At 43.8% G+C, this 22,125-nt stretch overlaps 3 protein-coding genes across 3 annotated transcripts; 2 read left to right on the top strand and 1 right to left on the bottom strand.

Annotated features, from left to right (window-relative positions):
* Nucleotides 1-1,085: 1,085 nt before the first annotated feature.
* On the top strand, nucleotides 1,086-4,444 carry LOC146208588 (EEF1A lysine methyltransferase 1). Its single transcript, XM_084595189.1, has 5 exons — nucleotides 1,086-1,223; nucleotides 1,502-1,619; nucleotides 2,287-2,369; nucleotides 3,044-3,318; nucleotides 4,017-4,444. The coding sequence occupies exons 1-5, from the start codon at nucleotides 1,219-1,221 to the stop codon at nucleotides 4,160-4,162; spliced, it is 627 nt and encodes a 208-aa protein (XP_084451315.1). The 5' UTR covers nucleotides 1,086-1,218; the 3' UTR covers nucleotides 4,163-4,444.
* LOC146208589 (mitochondrial pyruvate carrier 2-like) lies at nucleotides 4,224-5,813 on the bottom strand. Its single transcript, XM_084595200.1, has 5 exons — nucleotides 5,664-5,813; nucleotides 5,307-5,347; nucleotides 5,138-5,222; nucleotides 4,957-5,068; nucleotides 4,224-4,754 (listed from the first exon to the last, which is right to left on the bottom strand). The coding sequence occupies exons 1-5, from the start codon at nucleotides 5,746-5,748 to the stop codon at nucleotides 4,718-4,720; spliced, it is 360 nt and encodes a 119-aa protein (XP_084451326.1). The 5' UTR covers nucleotides 5,749-5,813; the 3' UTR covers nucleotides 4,224-4,717.
* On the top strand, nucleotides 5,795-21,790 carry LOC146208590 (pyruvate dehydrogenase E1 component subunit alpha type I, mitochondrial-like). The gene is made up of 9 exons (XM_084595159.1): nucleotides 5,795-6,105; nucleotides 6,419-6,478; nucleotides 7,030-7,203; nucleotides 8,782-8,908; nucleotides 9,882-9,973; nucleotides 10,899-11,147; nucleotides 15,819-15,958; nucleotides 19,240-19,348; nucleotides 21,283-21,790. Exons 1-9 carry the CDS (start codon nucleotides 6,055-6,057, stop codon nucleotides 21,469-21,471), a joined length of 1,191 nt encoding a protein of 396 aa, XP_084451285.1. The 5' UTR covers nucleotides 5,795-6,054; the 3' UTR covers nucleotides 21,472-21,790.
* Nucleotides 21,791-22,125: the final 335 nt, after the last annotated feature.

Here is a 22,125-nt window from a genome sequence, read left to right on the forward strand (position 1 = left end):
ACAGTGGTCGAGCGTCGTAACCACTGCGCCACCCCGGCGGGGTATCATGCGGCAAAATACCAATGTGGAAGTGCGGCCCATGTTTTTGTGCAGTTTTCATGCTTCTACAAAAGTTAAAAGCAATGTTATTTGTACACCCATAGTGCTACGTGGCATTACAATGGCAAGGGTTGAGTTACATGAAACACAAAAAGTAAAACCTGAAAACCATAGCTCCTAATATATTATATGGAGAATATACAGTAGCCGGCCGATCTGCGATGGTACAGAGCTCGGAGATTTCGACCACTGTACGAAATGCGTACTTCACGACTTCGTCAGCTATAGGATTTTATATATATATATATATATATATATATATATATATATATATATATATATATATATATATATATATATATAAGCAGATAAATGAAGGGGAAATGAGGGTGCTCGTTATAATACATGAAGGAAAGAAGCCAACAGTTGACGAGTCCAAGGAAAGCTTTGCGGATTGTACTTTGTCTTTTTTTTTTTTAATTTTTACTTCGATAATCACATAAATTAGTAATGTAATCTGTTTAGGGGAAAAGAAATTAAACACAAAGTAGAAGAAAAAAACTGCGTGCCGATGGTGGAAACCGAACCCACAACCTCCGAATATATATATATATATATATATATATATATATATATATATATATATATATATATATATATATATATATATATATATATATATATATATATATATATATATAGAGAGAGAGAGAGAGAGAGAGAGAGAGAGAGAGGACTATTTACACCGACATGGACCTCTAGACAGGGGTTCAGCCAGGGGCAGGGTTTCCTTGCCGGCTCTCCTGCGCCGTGGCCGCAGAGAAGGTCTTGGAGTAAGCCTCCTCCGCCAGGCGTAGGACGATCTTTTCTTCATCCGCATTTGGGCTGCGGATGTAAGACTCCCAGGTAATTTGATCAAGGGGATAAGTTTCTTTAGCTCCCAGAGAATCGGGGCATTGCCAGATTAGATGTGATGCCGTAGACCAAGGTTTGAATTTGCCGCACAAGCGCCACGCGTTTCGCCGACGGGAAAATTCGCAGCAACATGAGCATCAGCAAGATGGCCGCACCCAGCAGTTTCCGATCTCAAGTCGCCGACAAGTGAAAGTTTACGCAGTCGAAAAACGTTGCCTGAAAACGGTTGGTGCCGACTGTCTACGCTGCGGTCAACAGTAAAACATGAGGTGAAACTAGCTTGGCTGCTCTTTGGTGCAAAGCCCCGCTGTGCGTATTAAAACTGTTTTCAAAGCATGGTGAGAAGGGAGGCACCGCGAAAGAAACCGGTTTTGTAGCCTCGCGGCTAATTCAGCCTATAAGTTAAGTAGAGCAGAAGCAAGGGCTTCAGGGGCCAACGAAACCGGTTATCTAGTGCTGCCGACCTTGCCCTTCATGGACCCCTCCCAACGCTTGCCTTTCCGTCCCTCGCGAGTAATTGAGCAGTGAGCGGGCGTCCCTTTCGCAGGTGCGAATCTGACGACGAGGGTCCACCGGAACTGTCCGACTATGCGAAGGCCGCACTGGAGGAATTCTTACGTGAAAGAGAGGCGCTGGAAAAAGGCGCTGTACCGGAGGAAGACTGGGTATGCTGAATAGCCCACCATATAGTACGGTACGCGCTGTGGTGATGGCAATATTACGGGCGTCTTCAAAGGCAGTGAGGTATTTGTGACACTTCTGGAGTGTTGCGTGTAATATTACAAATGTGAAGAGAAAGTGTCACATTAACCGGTTACTGAGATTAGCGTCATTCAAACTACGATACTTAAAACTCTCCAAACAAAATCGTGCAGCAAGGAAATATTTTAGTGAAATCTGTTTCCGAGTAGAGCTATGGGGGCCTTGCCCCGCTGGGGTGGTGCAGTGGTAAGACGACCGACCACTGTGCCGGAGTACCCGGTAACCCGACCTCGGCGGCTGCGTTTCGATGGAGGCGAAACGAAGAGGCGTCCGTGTCGAAATTACTCCGTAGCCCTCCACTACGGCTCCTCTTTCTCTCTTTCACTCCCTCCCTTCCCTTACGGCGCGGTTGAGGTGTCCACAGAGAACAAGTGAGACAGTACCGCGCCCTTTCCCTTCCTATAAATAAATCAGTTCGCTTCCGAGATTCAGATGTATAAGATATGCATTATCGCATTTAAAGTACTTATTTTGGTACACATCAGTTCATTTGTGGTGTCAGCCCCAGAATTCAGTGCCATAAGCACAGAAGCAAAACCATTGCCAATTGCACACTTCTCTTTCCCCAAGCAACTGAGCCAGTTCTGGTACAGCGACGAGACGGCAGCAGCTTTGGCCAAGGAAGCAATGAGAGCAGCAGGACCAGAAGGAGCGTGAGTAATACTTTGCGCCCCCCCCCCCCCCCCCCCGTCTTCCTAACCCCCCTTTTCGCTCGGGTAATTCGATGTCTGCATAAAGGTAAGCTCCCAAACCAAATGTCAATTTCTTGACAGATCTCTGAATTGGGCTGAAATATATTCCAAGGTGGAATGACAGATACACAGCATTGTATGCATAGTTGACAATGTTTTATGCTGTGCAGCCAAAACACTGTTTCCTTCCTGAGCCTCAACAAATGTTATTTTGAGAACATGTGCTGCCCATTCTTCATTGTCAGCCCCATTATACGTTTGGAAGAATGAAATTATGGCATCTGCAAAGGAACAGCACAAGTACTGTAGATAGCTTTCCTTTTTTCATCTAGAGATACTTTTCTACTATACTAGGTTGTCATTTAAGGTATCAGTTTGCATGTCATATTGTGGCTTTCCTGAAATGGCAAGTCATGTGGATAACCAGCCTGTAGATAGCCTACATAAACTAGGAAAAGGAAAAGACATACAACTTTCAGAATTCTTATTGTAAGCATTTCTGCAACTGGTGGCTCTGTAGCTGCCATATTTTACAACTTTAACAAACAACATTTCAATTCCCCTTTTAAGCACCCTTGTTGAAACTTGCACTCCAACATAACTGAAGGTGTGCCTCAATGGCATTGTTATTGCAGCATTGCCTGTATATCATGCCCAACTTTGTATATGAAGCTTCGTGACATGGGCTGCAAGAACATGCTCAAGCTGCTAGAGTTCGACCGTCGATTTGAGTGCCACGGGGAAGACTTTGTGCACTACGACTACAACGCACCACTCCAGATACCTCAGGACTGGCCAGGAAAGTTCACTGTGGTGGTGCTTGATCCCCCTTTCCTCTCCGAAGAGTGCCTGTCAAAAACTGCTGAAACAGTTGTGTTCTTGAAGCCCAAATTCATAATCCTGTGCACAGGTAAGGCATGAAATTTGTAGCCACTCCTAGGCCTTTCTTCTGTTTCTCATACTTTCCAGCTGCTGGGCTTAGTGCTGTGTAATGGGTGACAAGTGTATAAGACTGTTGCTACCAGTGTGGGTGCTGATCATGTGTCAACTTTATCATTTGTAAGGCAACTTTTGTAACATGCCTTTATGGATGGCATGCAAATGTTGTGCAGCCAAGGTTGGGACATGTCAGCTGTCACCTTTGCTCAAAAACATTGAACTGCCCGATTAACATATTAAAAGGCAGGCTTGATGGTGTGCTTTGATTCTTCCCTAGAAAAAGTCCTCACGTGATGTCGTGGGGTAGTGGAGTTGGCTTAGTGCTACAAGTATTGTACAAGTTATTACTCTAGCATAGTATCAAGCCACATATTTTATCTTAGTCTTTCTGCTGTGACAGACTATTAGGTACATATCAGTTTATCTGCAAAGTCATGAAGTCGTAGAGGCTACCACAACATTTGTTTCAATTGTGTGGCATCGTACCCAAGCCCATGAAAGTACAGCATTTCTCAAAACCTTAATGAAACCTTGTGGCTGGTGGTGGAAGATATCTATAAAAGCATCATGCAACAGATGCAGCCTGCAGAATCTGTTTGTCAAAATATGCAAGCAAATAGAGCTTTGCTCACCACTGTTTTATGCACATTTTGTCCTTGTTGCTTTCAGGTGCAGTTATGGAATCCCATGCAGAACAGCTTCTTGGCCTTCGACCGTGCAGTTTCAAGCCAATGCATACACGGAAGCTCGGCAACGAGTTCAAATGTTTTGCAAACTATGACCTAGATGAATTCTGTCGCCGGGTAACAAACTAAGGTTCTCCTTCCAAAACGAATTAACTAAAACAGCAACCACTACAGGCAACGAAGTAGGATGAATGCTGCTGTCTTGACATTTTATTTGATACAGTGCAGTACATGTAGTCCCAAATATGCTATTATTAGGCTAGAAATGAGCTTTCCAGTAGCCCAAAGAAGTAGTTTACTAAGCAAAGTATTTTCTTTACCTAACCATGCTTGCTTTCTAGTCTGGTAAATTTCAGTATTTTTTTACAAACGTTTTGTATGTGTTAGAAATAAAATATATGCAAAAGTCGGTGGACGTATGTATTGAAATATTCACAACATAAGTCTTGCATGTAACTTGCATTTTCAGGAGCACCTTGAATGAATACTTTTCATTATCATAGTGTTTAGAATGTTCATTTTATTACGCAGCATAATAGTTGATATCTGTATAACATGTCAGAACATGGCAGGTATAGAAGCCATCTCAAGTGATACCTATTATATCTTCACGGAAAATCATATTCCTGCCCTACACATACAGCTCCTACTACTAGGCAAAACATATTCCCAAACATTGAAGTCCTAGCTCTTGTTTTCCACTTTCAAGGTTTGGTTATATCTGAAAAAGAGAGGACACCATATTCTTTAATGGAACATTTTTTTTTTCTCCAAACTTCGTTACAAAAGCAATATCCTCCATATAGGCTAATGGAGTATTTGTGTGGCCAAAATCTGATTTAGTTCATTGCTTTGTACTTCGTGTCGTGTATGTTAACTGCTACTTATTGTAAGCAGACATAGTCAGGAAAGATGCACCGTACCTGTAGATCCTCAACAGCTGATACAACCCAGTCAAGGCTACAAAAATGTTGACGCTGAATAGATTGTAGTTTTTTGGTATGATGACCATCGAGTATCTAGACCATATGATCCCTGCAAAACAAAACGCAGCACATCGTAGGCGCTTCATGCAAATGCCATGCCTGGCACCATCATACACACCAGTAGCAGCTAAGGCTGTCGACTGAGACGCGCTAAGCTTCTCAGCTGGCCTCGCTAGGTCACCGATGCCGGCAATCACGAGCGCCTGCGTGGTATTCACATGAACAGCAACAAGATAATCAAAGCGTTCTCGCAGTGAAGCAATACGGGATTGCACAGGCTCACTCACCCATTTGAATGAAGGTGCCCAGAAAAAAATAGTCTTGGGACCTGCGGAGGAAAGGTTTGAAAAATGGGATAACTACACAAACGCGCAAACATTTGGTTTCGAGTAACTTTTGTGGCACGCGCACGCGCTGGATAAGAGTAAATACTGCACGCGATTTTGTCAGGGCAGCACGACGCACAAGACAAACAACGCTTTTCTCGTATACGTCGCAATGCAAGATAACGAGTGCCGAATATTACCGCAATCAGAAGGGAACCGCCACAGTTGGAATGAGCGACGGTGGGAGAAGCGAGAGCATCGGGCATTCGTGTAAATAACAAAAGTAAACAATTCTGAAGGGGCTTTGATTTGACTCACCAGCTGGATGTTCCCACAACGGGCGGAGTGCAGAAGGAACAAATTTGTCCGTTGTAGTCACAAGGGCACGATAAAGAGCAGCCATCGTTCTACAGGCTGCAGGCTGCGGCAGCGGCTTGGATGAGGAAAACCAAAACTGCGGAGGCGGGAAATACCACCAGGCGGCGGAGTCGTCTGACGGTCTGATCGACCTTGCGACTTGTGTGGACGATCCGAAAGAGGTTTCTGAATTCACAGTTCACACTGCGGTCTGCGGTGCAGCTTGAACTTGAGCGTTTAGTGATCGCGATCAGAAATCCTCGCTATTAAAAGTAGTTTTGGCGAGGTGGGAATGTGTGTGTATTGAGGTGCAATAACTAGTCCTGCATACAACTACACGTCTGCAACCGCTATGCACTCTTCGGTGGGCCGAGTCATCTCCGATGTCTTCAGTGGACACAAGGTGAGCGTGACGCACGCCCCAAACAGTGATTGGGGAGAAGTGCACAGCACGGAAGCCGTGGAACAGTTACACTGATTATCATTTCACATGTAATCACGTTTGACGGTTTGATACCACTGTGTGCCGCGTTTGTAGTGCATTTTATTAAGGATCGGTCATGTCATCTGTTCTACTTATTCATTTGTAGTGTTTAAGTTATAACTTGTGTAACCATTTGGAACATAAACAGTGAGCACGCTTATCCCACTGTGCATAATATATGCCGAACCGACGTGACCGATAACCAGTGATCTCTTTTGATGCTCGCTTGCAGAGATGCATCTTCGCTGTTATCAGCAAGCGCAACGCTTCCGAGGCGACCTTTCAAACAAAGGTAATGATTCAAGAGTTTACACGGGCCCGCATTCAGTGTCGAACATTGCGGGCTTTGTCCTCTTCGTAACAAGAATTCTTGAATTTTCGAGCTGAGCCTCATTTATTGGTTTTCATCGCGTGTGTTCGTCCACTCTTTCCTCGTCTATCGCCGGTAGTTACGCTCTAAGGACGCATCTTGTATTTTCACCAACTAGCTTAAGGATAACACTTAGCTCATTGTAGGCTAGGATGGGAAGATTATAACCTTTCTTGTCCACAAGACGTAAAATAACAGCTATTAAATGCTGCCGTGTCTGCTCTTTAGGCATTCAGCTAACACCATTCATGGTCCTGTTATGTCTTTTCTTTTTTGCGTTATCTGTAATTCAGAATCGACATGTTAAAATGTAGTTAAATCTCTCTGTGCAGAATAATACATTCCTTCATAATTTGGGGTGATGCTTGCTTAATTCTTCATTATGATCTTCAGCACATCTTGAATTTCCTTGAATTTCTCTTCAAGTTCTCTTGCAATGTGCTAATAATGTAAATACCACTCCCTCTTAACAGCCATACAAGCTGCACAGGCTAGATCAAGGGCCATCGACAGACGTCAGCTGCACGAAGGAGGATGGACTTAAGTTTTACAGGCAAATGTTCGCAATTCGCCGCATGGAAGCTGCAGCAAACAGCCTTTACAAAGCAAAGATCATTAGAGGCTTCTGTCATCTTTATTCTGGCCAGGTACAGTACTCCCCCAGCACTGCCGAATTTTAAAAAATGTCTGTTGTTTTTTTCGTGAAGTCTTGTACATGTGTAGTCAAAATGCATTACATTGTAGTAGATTAGTATAGCACATATAAACACTGGCATGGTATGTTGGGTTTATCATCGTGAAGCGACTCGGTTGGGAAGGAACGCCCTAGTGGAGGGCTCCAGATTAATTTAGGGCGACTTGGGAATCTTTAATGTGCATTGATACAGCACATACACGCCTTGTTACATGTTGCCTCCATCGAAATGTGACCGCCGTGGCTGGGTTCAAACCAAGGTAATCTGGCTCAGTAGTCGAGCGTTTCTTAACCACTGAGCCAGCATGGCTGGTGTAAGCGCTTAAATGGGTTTTGATAAGTGCCATATGTCTTGTCAATTGTTCTGAAACAGAAGTGAACTGAGAGGAGCTAACTCAAAATGCAAGACTGACAAGAGATTTTAAAGTGTACCCTGCTCGCAAAACTAAGACCATGAGAAAGAAGTTACACATTTCTAGAACTTCAAGTATTTTTATGTGCAAAAGCAAAACTGGTTTAGCTGCTGGCTTCAGATTAGTGTTGGCCTCCTGGGAACATGCACGAAAATTTTCTTGCACCTCTTTTTCTTTTTTTTCTTTTTTTTGCATTTCATCTGTATCGCAATGTGACTACCGTGGCTGTTAACCAGAAGCTTGTTCTGTATAGATGACCTCTATAGCCACTGAACTATTGTGACAAGTGGCGTTTAAAGCAAAAACTTCCTTTTTGCCGTGAAGGCATTTTTGTGACTTTTCAGTTGATCTGCTTGGTGTGCGTAGTAAGTTCATCTCAGTGTTATAAAAAAGTGGACACATATTGTACAGGAACTAACAAGGTATAGAGACCGCAGTTTGTCGAGCCTGTGGAAGCATGCTGTGTGGTTTATCATTTCTCTTTAACAACATGGTTAGCATGCTATATAGTAACACACAGTCTCCACACATATGCCTCCTCATTTGGCACACAAGCTGACAGTCTGAGTGTCATCAGCTCTGGGGAAGCAGTGTTTATTCAAGTATCTGGAACGTGTTCAAAAATTCAACTGTTTCTATGTCTCACCAAGTGATTTATTGAAGAATAGTTAAATATGGCGGCTTCACTTTTTATAACTGACCGCTCAAATCATGATGTGTCTATCTACAAATTTTTTATCGCATGTAATTACAGTTTTACCAACCAGCTCTTCCTGTCCTCTGTAGGTGAGCACTTTCCACTTTAGCAAAAATAAGGGTTGGTGAGCTCTTCAAGAACTTGCAGGCAGAAGAAAAAAAAAATACTGACAGACAATTTTACCTCATTGGTTTCCTTTTTTTTAGCTAGGAGGTCTTGAGCTTCTCTGCCAAGTAACAGAATGTTTTCAGTATTTGTGTTAAGTCATGCATAGAAAGTCGCACTTGTGCACCTATGCTAGGTGTTGTCACTGTAGATTCGATGTCGTAGGAACTGTTTTTGTCTTTTTATTTGAGGCTTGGCCATCAGTGGTTGTTGCTGGTCATTTTTCGTGATGGCAGGCTGAAATTGACTTTTGCAGGAGGCCTGTGCAGTAGGCATGGAGTCTGTCCTTGAAAAGGGTGACAGTGTAATAACAGCGTACCGTGCACACGGCTGGGCTTACCTGCGGGGCGTGAGCATATCTGGCGTCCTCTGCGAGCTGACAGGTGAGCTCGGTCATGAACTTGGGAGGCAAACTGCTGCTTGTTCGCGAAGGCAAAAAAAAAAAAAAAAAGGCATTAAATTAAGCTGGCAGCTTCCTGCAGTAGAAATAATATGTGTTGCAAGTTTTCAGCCACACGCGCATTTGTCATCATGACGTTTAGTAGGATTATAATGAAATCTGCCATATTATGTGTACTGTTTGCATTATTCCTTTCGCACTATTAAAATCCGACTGTTCTTCTATTCTTTATATGATGTCAGGTGCCTTTAGTGTGCCAACTGCAAGTCCCCTGTGCATTTTATTTGGGGTGTTATAATCTTATTATTCTTTTGCAATTCTACTTGACTTTGATTGTCTGTGGTGGTTACACAAGCCTGCTTTTATTGAGATTGAGTTAGAGATAGGAGGAAACTTGGGGCATAGGGTCACTTTTGCGAGTCTCAGAAAGCAAGAAAATAAAGATGGAATGTAATTGTGAAGCAGACCTGGTAAATCTCAGAACAAACCCACTGTATTCGTGGACAGCTTTCTGTGGCTCTGCAGCTTCTCTAGGCTGCAAAGGGAAGGAGACTGGCCTTTGTCGTTGTAGCCACTGTTCCTGTAGCCTTCGCTTTAGGGCCGCAGAAAGTTATCCGTGAGTACACAAACACTTCAGCTGCTCTTGGTGGCTAGGTGAAACAGCAGTGGGTTCCTTTTTTTTTTTTCTTTACTTGATATAAGATACTGTCATAGTCAAAGCTGCCTTGTTGGGGTGTTACTTACGGGAGAACAGTATGGCACTGGTTAATTCTCGCAATCCTAAGGGCAAGAGTCATGGCGCAAACCAACGACGAGGGTGCAGAGAAGAAGGGAGGCATGTGTCTTTTAGCTCAGCAACTTTGTCTTGCGCTATCACTCTTGTTCATTAAATGACAAACCGAAAAGACCAGCACTGTGTACTGCTCATCCCTTACCCTCAGATTTTTTTCTTGCAGGAAGAGAGCCTGGCTGCTCACGTGGCAAAGGAGGGTCGATGCACCTGTACTGTCCCGACTTTTATGGTGGGAATGGCATTGTTGGAGCTCAGGTAACATTCATGCATGCACATGTACACAGGCTTATTTAAACATTTGTGCACTGATATCACTGTGTTTACATTGTTGGATGTGTTAAAGTAACTGACGAGCTAAGAGAAACTGCAGAAAGAGTTCAGTTCATGTAAGCACACAATGTGGCTGTTTGCATTTTTCTAAAGTGTGTTGGTTATTTTTCTTTCTTAGCTTCCTTAGGTTTCACATACCATTGGGTGAGAATATGGGTGGAATTGCAATAGAATCTCGGGGATACAAATTTCACAGGGTTCGAAAAAAAAAATCATATTATCGGAACAAGTAAATTTTGTATTCAGGAGCATAGAAAATGCATTTACACAGATCTATCGGTGACTGAGGGAATGTACTTATGGTAGCTACAGCTGACTGCTGGCAATTGCAGTGTCGCCGATTTGTGGCCCGGGCCCCTGCAAACTTCTTCCTGTGCGTTCAGTGTGACCAGTGATCCTGGTTTCAGTATTTCTGAAGTCGCAGAGTTAACGATGTCCATGTGGTGCATGTTATTCGTAGTGGAGCGGGAGGTTGTTCGGAATGTATAAAGTCACCCACATTGTATCCACAGTGCACGAATGTCACCAATTCATATCATTTTGAAATTTGTTTCAACTGGGTTCGTATCACCAAGATCGTACCGTAGATGGCTTGGTTTGTGCAGCATGGCAATCAATGGACATGGGGTTATGTTTAATGCATTCTTTCATAATCCTGACCTTGTCAGGCAGCTTGCCTACTTGGCCAAGTAGCGTTCCTCTAAGGGAAAGCTCTGGTTTGATCCTGACTACCAGTTCTGTAACTTTCACTGATGCAGCACAGCACGTGAACATCTTGTGCATTTTGCTTCCAACTTCAATCCCACGACCTTGTAACTCTAGCAAGCATGTTGTTCCCCTGTTGTCAAAGGTGCCACTGGGAGCCGGCATTGGTTTCGCCCATAAGTACCTCGGCACGGATCGAGTCTGCTTGGCACTGTACGGGGATGGAGCGGCCAACCAGGGTCAGGTCTTTGAATCCTACAACATGGCGAAGCTATGGGACCTGCCTGTCATCTTTGTCTGTGAGAACAATGGCTTTGCCATGGGCACGAGTGCGGAGAGAGGTGCCGCCTCTACCGACTACTATAGCCGTGGGGACTACATCCCTGGTATTTGGGTGAGTGGCAGCTACGTAGCCGTTTAGAACCCAGTCATCTTGAACTGCAGTAACATGGAGGTGCGAGTTATTTGGCACATGCAGGAGATGAAGTAATGATGTGATATGGTGGTGTTGTATTGCTGAGTGTAGCATTACACAATCCCACTGAGCAGTGCATGGGTGATGAGGCATTTTTAGGCAAGAAATACTGTAAAATACAATACAAGTAAAATACAATACAGTACAAGAAATACAGCTCATTAATTTGACTCCCATTAATTTGGAAAATCGGATACTTCGACCTTCGCTCCTGGTCCCCAGAATTATGTATAGGAGTCTATGGGACGAAACTCGCGTTAATTCGGACCGATTTGACCGCACAACGGATAATTCGGACAACTTTGGGCAGCTACCGAGGCTCGAAAACGAAAATAAGACGAACGCGGCGCAGTAGCGATACCCAAAAGCAGCATCGCCATGGACATCAATTAATCAACTTGGCTCGACTTGTGGCTGGATGGGCACTTTTTCTTGTTTTTTCACGAGTCGACGTTACTGGCGGTGCCATTTTGTCGTTTTGCTGCTGTCGGTACGGTGGCTAGATGGGTAGGTGTGCCGACCGGCAGGGCACAAAGCGTAGTTCCGCGTGCCTCCGCTTCATGACGACGAAACTGGCGCTGCTGTTCTCCGCCCGGTGCTCACCGGCGGATCGTCTGCTACTTGTCGCAATCGCATCGCGCGTTTTGTTAACCTCATTTTTGTTTAAAAACATTGCTTATTACTTGCGTTATCAGTCAAAATAGTAGCTGAAACTGAGACTTTTGCGGTCTGGCATTGAAACAATAAACAGACGACACTAGCTACCTGTTTTCTCGTCTGTTTGCTATCTGTCATCGTCCACATGCAAGCGCCGTAGCGGAGCAGGCGCTGCGCTTTTTGTGAGAAGTGATCGGAATGAAGACCAAAAAGGACACAACTTGTTTCGCACCCTTCTGCAAATCTGGCTACAAGTCATCGAGAAAAGGACTGAAAGTCTCGCTGTTTTCGGCGCCGCGGGATCCCGAACTGTTCAAAAGGTGGGAGCTTGCTCTTCATCGTGCCGACAAGAGGTTGCAGCCACACTCCGTTGTGTGTGAGTGGCATTTTGACCAAGAGTGTATCGAACGGGATTACAAATATATGATAGAAGGCAACGTTGTTAGCCTCCCACGTTCTCACCCACGATTGACGAAAGATGCCGTGCCTTCTGCCCTGCCCGATGCTCCTGCTTACCTGTCAAGAAAGGTGACCGCGAAACGAAAGACGAAGAATTCCACAGGCTGCCGCCCAACCAAGGCTGCCAGAAGTGACAGCCACGACCTTGAGACAGTGCCGGACGATCCAGTACCTTCAAGCTCCAGTGAAGGTATCTCTACGTCTGTAACCGAAGTGTCACGTACCTCGTGCGGTTGACATTGACTTCACCACCTGCACGGTATCCCACAGCGACTGGACACATCACTCTATTGAAGATTCTGGCGCCTCTGCGTTCTCGACTTGCAGAAAAAGCGGACAGAGCATCGTTCTGGTGAAAGTAATACTCCTGGAGCACTGTGCGTCAAAACTGCGAGCCACCGTCCGTGCAAGGCGCCGTAACACAGAAGCTGGATTTGGAAACTCGTGAACAGGTTGGGGACCTTTGGCTGACGTGGATGCCATGATTCCATGTCAAGGCGTAAAATGCAATGACCAACTTGACACCGTCCTCGCGAAATCCAAGAATATAAGAATCCACGGCAACACAATTCATTCAGCTCCAAATGCGTCGGCATCGCCGCAAGTCAAGGAGACTCCTGTTTACATTGCCGATACGCAAAAAAGTTGCTCCTAAATCAGCTGTCGTACAAAAGAACAAAGGACCGGAGGTCGAGGGAGCGCGAAAAGAAGAGAAAGCTTGCAACCGCAAAGTTCAAGAGACTGAAGCGAAATATGTTTACTCTTGAGACAAAACTGGAAGAGATGAGGAGGAAGAACTCAAAACTAGAAAGCTGCGCGCTCATGTCAATAATAGAAAATTTGCCAGTAAGACAACAGTCACAAGTCATGGCCTGTTTAAATGCTTCAAAGCGGAAAAGCACGAAGGGTTTTAAGTACCAGCGCGAGTGGCTGCTCGAATGCTTGATAATGCGGATGAGGAGCAAACGGCTTTATGAGCACCTGCGCAAGGAGTAGATATCATGCTGCTGCCCGGCAGAACGTGTCTCCAACTGTTACTGCGCGGATTTCGAAGCGGATTCGGCTTCAACAAACGGGTGTTTGCTGCCTTGAAGGAAAAATGCAGATGCATGACGGAGCAGCAACGTCATGGCAGCATTATGATGGATGAAATTAAACTTTCCGAGAACCTGACGGTCAGTCACTACGGGAAAGTGAACGGTTTGGTGGACCTCGAAAAATTTTCATCTAGCTCAGAATTGGCGGATCACGCCCTAGTTGTTCTCTTCCAACCATTCACGGAAAGTGGCACCAGGTGCTTGGCGTTTTCGCCTCGAAGGAGAACGTGAAAGCTGATGTGCTAGCAAAAATTACGGTGGAGGGTGTGATAATGGCAAAACGCCTCACTTTTTGTGGATTTCATAACAACAGACGCTGCTAGCTGGAATCGTTCCATGTGACGTATTTTTGGAATTTCTGGGAAAGCAGGACAAGTTAGAAAGTCTCGCAGACTTCGCCTCTTTTCTGCAGCTCAAACCTTCGCCTATGATCGGTTGTGAGGACCATAAGATTGAGATCACTAACAGCGTCGTCAAGTTTTACTCTATCATGCGCCTCCACTTCTTGGTCAAGAGCAAGAACCTGGCCCGTGAAAACGCGCGAAAAAAAAAGAAAAAAGAAAACACCTGAAATTGAGACACGTGCTTTGAACGCATAGGCATGATTTTGGGGTGTGTTACTTCACTGACTCAAAAACACTAATGTGTGCATGCCATTTATTGCACTTTCAAAAGTTCAGCTAGAAGATACCGTTTTGCAATACAAGCTTATGCGCTCGTTTTATTTTATTTATTCGCAAGGTCTGCTTACGCCCATGCACATGCATAAATCACAGCTGAGCACTGTGTTAATATATATTCGCGTTGCCTTGTGATGGCGTGGAACATTTAATGAAAAAAAAATTAAGAACGAGGAAGTGACATAACAGTGTTTGGAGTTGCTTGCCTGAAAAATCGGGAACGCAGCAAACACGCTGTACGTAAAAAAACAGCCTTAAACTCGGATTCCCTGCCTTTGTAATATGTTTACATCCCTTCCCTATTCCTGTAAGACAGCTTGTTTGCAATAAACTCATTTTCACTTGGAAAAAAGTGAAGCGAGTCGCTTTCTGTCATGCGTGGCGACAGCCGGAGGAAACGGTCATGAACCGGGCTTTCGCTGGTGGCGCCACTGCGGCGTCATGAAGAAAAGGCACGCGTTACCCCCGCCGGTCGGCACATCTACCCATCTAGACACCGTACTGTCGGTGCGCTACGCTGTTGTATTGAAGACTGCTTGCTTTAGTGCGGCTCATTGCTTCTCTGTTGTGCGCTGGTATCACCGCACTCGCCCCCGATGGCAAAACCGGCGAAACGGCCGGTGTTGCCGAAAACTGAGGAAGAAATTGTCCGGGACGTACTGCATGGCGAAGATTCGGAGAAGGAAGAGGGGCTACGAGAGGAGCAGCCTCGGCCCCCTCGCACTGTGAAGGAAGCAGCAGAGGCCCTCGTTGTGTTAGAGGAATTTTGTTGGGGCACTGCAGATGGCATGCGTGCTGCTGAGCACCTGGAAGGACTGAGGAAAATAGTATCCGCGCGGGTTTCTGCGGGAAAGCAGACAAGCATCCGTGATTACTTTAAGTAATAAAGGTATGTTGAGATAAAATCGTGCATGTTTTTTTGTTTTTTTGTTCTCTCGATAATTCGGACATTCGGTTAATTTGGACATATCTTACGGTCCCTAGAAGTCCGAATTAACGAGCTTTTACTGTATGTGCATTTTTAACCGTTACATTGCATCTAGTTTGTCTGAAAAAAAAAAAAGATCTAAATTAATCTGCAGTGCAGAAGCTTGGACATTGATGAAAATGCTTGTAATTTTACTGGGGCATTGAAGAATGCTACAGCGAGAAAAATGACAAAGGTAATGTCAAGAGGTGACAAGAGAGCGTCTTTGGTTGGAGAACAATTGGGATTTAGCAGCATTTTCTCAATTGAAGAAGCAAAACTGGACATAGGCAGGGCACAAGTACTAATTGATAATTCATTAGGCTAATGTGGTAGGTTCTAACGGAACATAAATGTAGCAGTGAGTGACAGAGTGTTAGTTTGCCTGATGAGATAATAAAATTTGCAAAAGTAGATTGTGCGCAGATGATGCAGTACTGGTTTAACTGGAGATAGTGTGTGGGATCTATGTTTTTCATGATGAATAACTAGAAGGAGGAGGAGCAGATGATAGAAACACATAGTACTTGCTCACTCATGAGAATGGGGTAAAGTTTCCATTGTGTAGTAGGCTGATGAAGGATTTATTTTCAACAGGCGCATGCTGGAGTGCATTGCTGCCGGTTGTACTAATGTGTGCTGAATATATTGGGCAAGCAATGCTAGTTTATTGAGCCAGGGCAACACTACCATGGTGAAGGGGGCCGTCCACTCTTTGCTCTCTCCTCAGGTGGATGGCATGGATGTGTTAGCAGTACGAGAAGCCTCCCGTTTTGCTGTCGACTACTGCCGCAAGGGCAAGGGCCCGCTGGTCATGGAAGTGGCTACCTACCGGTACTATGGCCACAGCATGAGTGATCCTGGCACAAGGTAGAGTGGAAACTGTACCAGAATCCTTCGGTGCACCTTCTGGTCATGTTGTGGGTGGGGTCCCTAGTCAGGGACTTCATTGGCTGTTGCTTGGGCTCCCTTGAGGAGTTGGTCGGTTATGGTCTCTGGGGTATGAACTGGATTGAGTCACATTCAAACCCACAATCATTGGCTGAGGTATCATTTCGATTTCTGAATTTCCTTGGTAGGCCCATACCCCTTGGTACAGGTCCATCTTCTCCCCACAGAACTGGCATCCTTTAAGCTAAGATGCTGAGTCCATGGCATGCAGTCTAGACGGGGGTTTACAGGTCTGTGTTTGTAATTGCCCAAGGTGAACTTTCCTTTGGCTAAAGGCCGGCTGCTAGAGGTGCCACTGTTTGCTAGAGTGCACCTCGCTGCCACAAAACTTGTTGTTCGGCATTCAATTTTGGGCAAGTATCTGAATTTAACATTCTGAATTTTCCTCGATCGTCTGGTTTGCTCGCCTTAGAATGTGCAACTTGTTTGCTAATAGAATTTGTACCTTCCATTAGAAAATATGAGGACAGCATTAGAGATGCACAAATGCCTCACTAGAGCAGGTGTTTGTTTTGAAATTAACTGCACAGAATTTCAGTAACCTCCTATGAATAGTCCAACAAACCCCTGGTCCGCAGTCCCCAGCGGCTGCGGAACTGACCATGACGGCGGTCAGACCTGTAATGCAGCGAAGGGTGCTAAAAATCGCTGGCTCCGGACAGGCTGCCATTGGAAACTGACCCTGGCAACGTTAACACTAGAGCCCTAGCTAGTGAGGCTAGTTTAGCAATGTTCTTCAAGGAACTAGCGGGCATGAAATGGGATATCATAGGGCTTAGGTTAGGAGGCCAAATTAGGCTTATACAGTACTGAAGTGCAGGAATGTGCTCTGTTAACGGGTTTTACCGGAGAGACGAGAACTAGCAGTAAGGTATGTTCCTTGTCAATAAGGATATAGCTTGTAATATAGATGAATTCTATAGCATTAATGAGAAGGTGGCAGGCATCGTAATTAAGTTTAATTAGCGATATAAATTGAAGGTTGTACAGGTCTACACGCCTACATGTAGTCATAATGACCAGGCAGTCGAAAACTTCTATGAAGATGTTAATTGTCAATGGGGAAAGCAAAGGCGCACTATACTGTACTAATGGGCGACTTTAATGCCAAGGTAAGGAAAAGCAGGCTGGAGACCAGGCAGTGGGCAACTATGGCATTGGTTCTAGGAATAACAGGAGGAAGTTACTGGTTGAGTTTGCAGAGTGCAATAACTTAAGAATCATGAATACCTTCTTCAGCAAATCGAAAAATTGGAGGTGGACAGGAAAAGCCCTAACGGGGAGATTAAAAATGATATTGACTTCATACTGTGTTCTTACACTGGAATTATGCAGAATGTAGAGGTAATCGGAAAGGTGAGATGCGGTGACCACAGAATGGTAAAGTCTTGATTTATTCTGGATTTGAAGAGGGAAAGGAGCAGGTTAGTGAGGAAAAAGTCCATCTACGAATTAGCGATAAGTGGAAAAATAGAAGAATTCAGGCTCTCGCTGAAGAATAGATATTCAGCTTTAACCGAGGATGATGACCAAGTGTAGAAGTGAAGAATGATACCTTAAGAGATATTGTTACTGGGTGTGCGGTAGGAGTAGGAGGTAAGATAGAGAGGTAACAGTAAATTATCTAAGCAGACGAAATATTTGATTCAGAAACGCCAAAGTATGAAAACATTTGCATCTTACCTGTACTCACCTATGGGGCTAAAATGAGGAGGCTAACAAAAAGAGTTCTACATAAATTGAGGACAGTGCAGAGGGTTATGGAACGAAAAACAGTAGGTGTAACATTAAGAGATAGGAAGCGTGCAGAGTGGGTTATAGAAATAACTCGAGTTAGTCAAATTCTAGTGGAAATCAAGAACAAGAAATGGGCACGCGCAGGGGCAGGGCATGTGGTGTGAAGAGAGGATGACCGATGGTCGCTTAAGGTAACAAATTAGATTCCCAGGGAAGGAAAGTGTAGCAGGGGGGGGGGGAGGGGGGCAGAAAATTAGGTGGGGGAAAAGGGGGGGAGTTAGGTTAAGAAGTTCGAAGGGGTCAAGTTGGATTGTTGTTTCTAACTCTGTACTGATCAATCACTAGCTGTAGCAGCTGCTGATGTCTCAGCTGATGCAAGGCTGAGATCATTGATGCATTTTCTTTATGTCCTGCTCTTATGGCTGAGTGGTTAGTGCATTTGACTACTTAAACGGGAGACTCAGGTTTGATTCTGGCTGCGGTAGCTGTGTTTTAATGGACTGGAAATGTAAGGGGCTCATGTATTGTACAACGTCACTCCATGTTAGGGACCTCAAGGGGGTCGAGGTTATTTGGAGCTCTTCACTTTAGCCTCCCTAATGGTGTGCACCCCGTTGGGACTATCTCATAAACAAATCAGAACCATTTTCTTTCGTGGTGTACTTTGCCATGCAGTGGCTCATGTGCTGTCTAGTGTATGGGTTGAGACATGAGTCACAGGTGTGACAAGTGAAGATAAGTGATTTGTTGTCTGGGCCATTTTCAGCTCGCAATCATTCAGCTCGCAGTCATCTGGCGATGGCCTTGCTGATATTAACTCATCTGCTGATGCTGGCGCATGTACTGGTCGGATTAAGTTAATTACTGGTGTGCTTTTTAAAGGGAAACTTAGGAGAAATTAATTTGCTTGGCTTATGTTTTTATATTATTGCCTCATATTGAGCAAGTAGCTACTTTTTATGTATATTAAGCTAGAAAAGGCAAAAATATGAAAATTTGAAGACCTCCGAGTCTGGCCTACACTACCGTCCATTCAATGCAGGCAGTCTTTTTCATCTGTGTGTAACATCACATGTGAAAATAGTGTGGAGAAAGAAAAATGTTGCATGTTTAGTTCCAATTTCATTAGTAATAAATACATCTTTTGCTCCTCAGCTAACATCAGCGTAGTCATAGAAAGTAAGACATTCCAAGTTTTTCCATAAAAGAAAAGAATGCAGTTGTCAGACTCTTTTTAATACACTGCTATTTATTTGTTCATTACTTGGTATAGGAGTTTTGAATGTGTACTCCTTGTGCAACTGTATTTGTTGAGCATGGCGGTAGTACTTGCAAAATTGTGGCTGTCATTTGTGCATGTTTCTTTTGCTCCTCATGAAGAAAGCTTGTTTTCTCTTTATCTTGTTATCAATGATACACAGTATATTTTTTTGTTTCCCGATTTCATTTTTTTTTGCTTGCAGTTACCGGACACGTGAAGAGGTGCAGGAAGTGAGGCAGACAAGAGACCCAATCACGCATTTCAAGGACAAGCTGATCAGCTCGCAGCTGGTTGCAAGTGACGAGATAAAGGTACCATTTTCAACTTTTCTTTCTGAGGTCCAGTAGTACCAGACTCAGCTGTGAAGCTCTGTGTTTGGGGACTCCAACAGTACAACATGCCGTTCCATGTAAGGTCACGAACCAATGTCACTGGGATTTTAGATTACAGTATCTGCTTGAGTGAAAACCTGTACGTTGGTGACTCTTCCCTAAAATCTATTTTTATACTTTTTAGAACTGCTGCACAAAAAAAAAAAAAAAAAAGAAAAAAAAAAAAAAAAAAAAAAGTGCCAGATTGTTGTTTGCTAGCCGGTGACGTCTTTCGCACGTGATCGCGGCGAGTTTGTTTACAAAAGCCATGATGATGCTCCATGCTAGTAGCAGACCTTATCTTTGTTTACAAAAGCCATGATGATGCTCCATGCTAGTAGCAGATCTTATCTTTGCATAATCAATGCCGTTCAAGGTCTTCATGCGAAAAAAATGGCAATGGTATCAGTCGATACTGCTATAAGACCATGTGGAAGATGCGCAGTGTGCCCTGTCTAATAAGCGAATTCTCGGTGCCTGGATGTTTATTGTAACTGAGTTTTGCATCTGTGAATATTTGTTCTATGACTCGGTGCTGTAGTGGTAATGTTATCTTTATTCATATTAAGTGAACGTTCAGTATAAGTGTGACGTTCATTATTAGTGGGTTTGATAGTATTTCTTGTGTTAAAGGACTTTGCATTGGTTTGATTTTTGATCACAGTGAACATATCTGAACTTTGTTCCTTCCTTGCTTGCTTCAATATAAATGTACAAAGTTGTGCATTTTGGTGCCTTAAAGAATACATAAAAAAATGTTAAGGCACTGGAAATAATGCTTATTTACAATTTTGTGTTAAAAAGTAAATTTTTTGACACAATATACAAAGAAATAAATACATAATCACTAATTTTAGGCTTAAATTTTATTAGATATCAATCAATTTTGAACATGTTTATTCATCACTTAAAGTTAATGGAACTTGAAATCAAAATCTTTGAAGCTTTGAATGTGCAAGCTGTATTAGCTCATTCCTAGTATGATCCATCATTGTTAACTGTGGTCTAAAAAAAAATTGCAAAAAGAAAAAAGTGTTCTGCTGGTGTGACCATTGCTAAAGCCCCTCGTGCACTGTGGAGTGGTAACATAGCCTTCCACTGTGGCCTTCCACTGTGGCAGCCCTCATAGCTTGCATTCGCACTCTTGAATGATAAATGTAATATGTGGACTAGGCTTGTGAGAAAGCGTTTTTTGTGCGCTTGCAAATCTTTGCTTGTCTGGTCCTTGCACGTGGTCTAGTTGGCAAGCAGTTAGACTTGCATTCACTGATTCCACCGATGCTTGTTCAGTCTTTGGCCTCTGGCAGGCGGTAATTGAGGCTAATATAAACTAAAGACACGATTGCTGGGCGTGAGTGAATTTCAAGCCCATGGTGACGCGAACAGTTCAATTGCCTCTATTCACATGCCAGAACGCATCACTATCTCATTGCCCTTGTACTTTAAGCGTCCCCAAAATTTTATGGTGTGCTACCACTAAGGCCACCACTCAGGCTCCGCAGGTCTTTGTCTGAAGTCTTGAAAACAGAGTCTCTAATCGAAACTGAAGCGAAAACCGAAGTGCTAGTGCACCTAACTTGCATTTGTTGTAATTTTTTTTTCTGTTTGGCTTGAAGAAAATTTGAAATGATTACTGATTTTCGTGGAATGATTTCAAAGTGAACATTTTAAATACTAGCTATGGCACACAAGGCAAAAAGGCTGTCCAATGTTCCGAGCATTTGGAATGGATTGAGTGCAAAACACTTTACTATTGAACTGAATATTTGAAATTTCCGAATTTGCATTCTTAGGGAGCAAATAGCCACGGACATATTCACCTGTAATAAATGGTTCTGTCATGGGATGCTGCTTGCTTTCAATTGTATTTGCAGAAAATAGAGTCCGAGGTGAAAGCAGAGGTGGAAGCGGCTACAGAAGCATCGAAGACCAGCAAAGAGGTCCCACTTGATGAACTATTTGCAGACATCTACGTCAATCCACTGCGCACACATATCCGCGGAACAACGCCATTCACGCAACACAAGCATCTTCGGCTGGTCCAGCCATTTAACCTCAAATAATGATTGTCCATAGCTTTGGTTCTCTAGGGCCTATTTATTACCCAAAAACTATTCTTTTGCTGCCTCATTTATGTGCCAACGTCTGAAAGTGCATCTCCTTTTAACTTTTAACATTTGTTTTTGTAAAATACAAACTAGGGAAAATTTTGATCTGCCAATGTTTTTTTTTTTTTTTTTTCATTGATAATCATTTGGAAGAAAGAGGTGAGCGTTTTGCTGTTAGCATACATCTGTTTAGAAAATGTTCTCATTGCATCTTCGGTGCAAAGCAGAACAACTCGCAGGAAATGGCACAGAAATAAATAGGCTGTCTGCATCAGGTTTGTCTACTTTCTTAATATTGACCATCTCACCATTCGTTCACTTCTATCTCTGTGCTTCTTCTGAACGGCGTAAAGTAAGGATTTTTTGCTGGCTATGGGCCCATGAATCATTCTATCGAGCTTTATTCTCATGTGGTGGATACTAGAACAGAGGCCTTATTTCTGCATTTTCTTGCGTGTGGGCCACTCATTTTGGGGGCCCTCAGTCCGCATCACTTTTCAGTGTGGCAGCCGTCATGCACTGGCCATTTTAGTAAGCCTGAGCGCTGCAATAAAACCCGATTTGTGATGCAGAGAGGGAAACATTGTAGTAGTGTTGACCGTAGTTTTA

This window comes from Amblyomma maculatum, chromosome 1, assembly GCF_055883805.1.
Source record: "Amblyomma maculatum isolate TAMU_Amacu chromosome 1, ASM5588380v1, whole genome shotgun sequence".
Lineage (NCBI taxonomy): Eukaryota > Metazoa > Arthropoda > Arachnida > Ixodida > Ixodidae > Amblyomma > Amblyomma maculatum.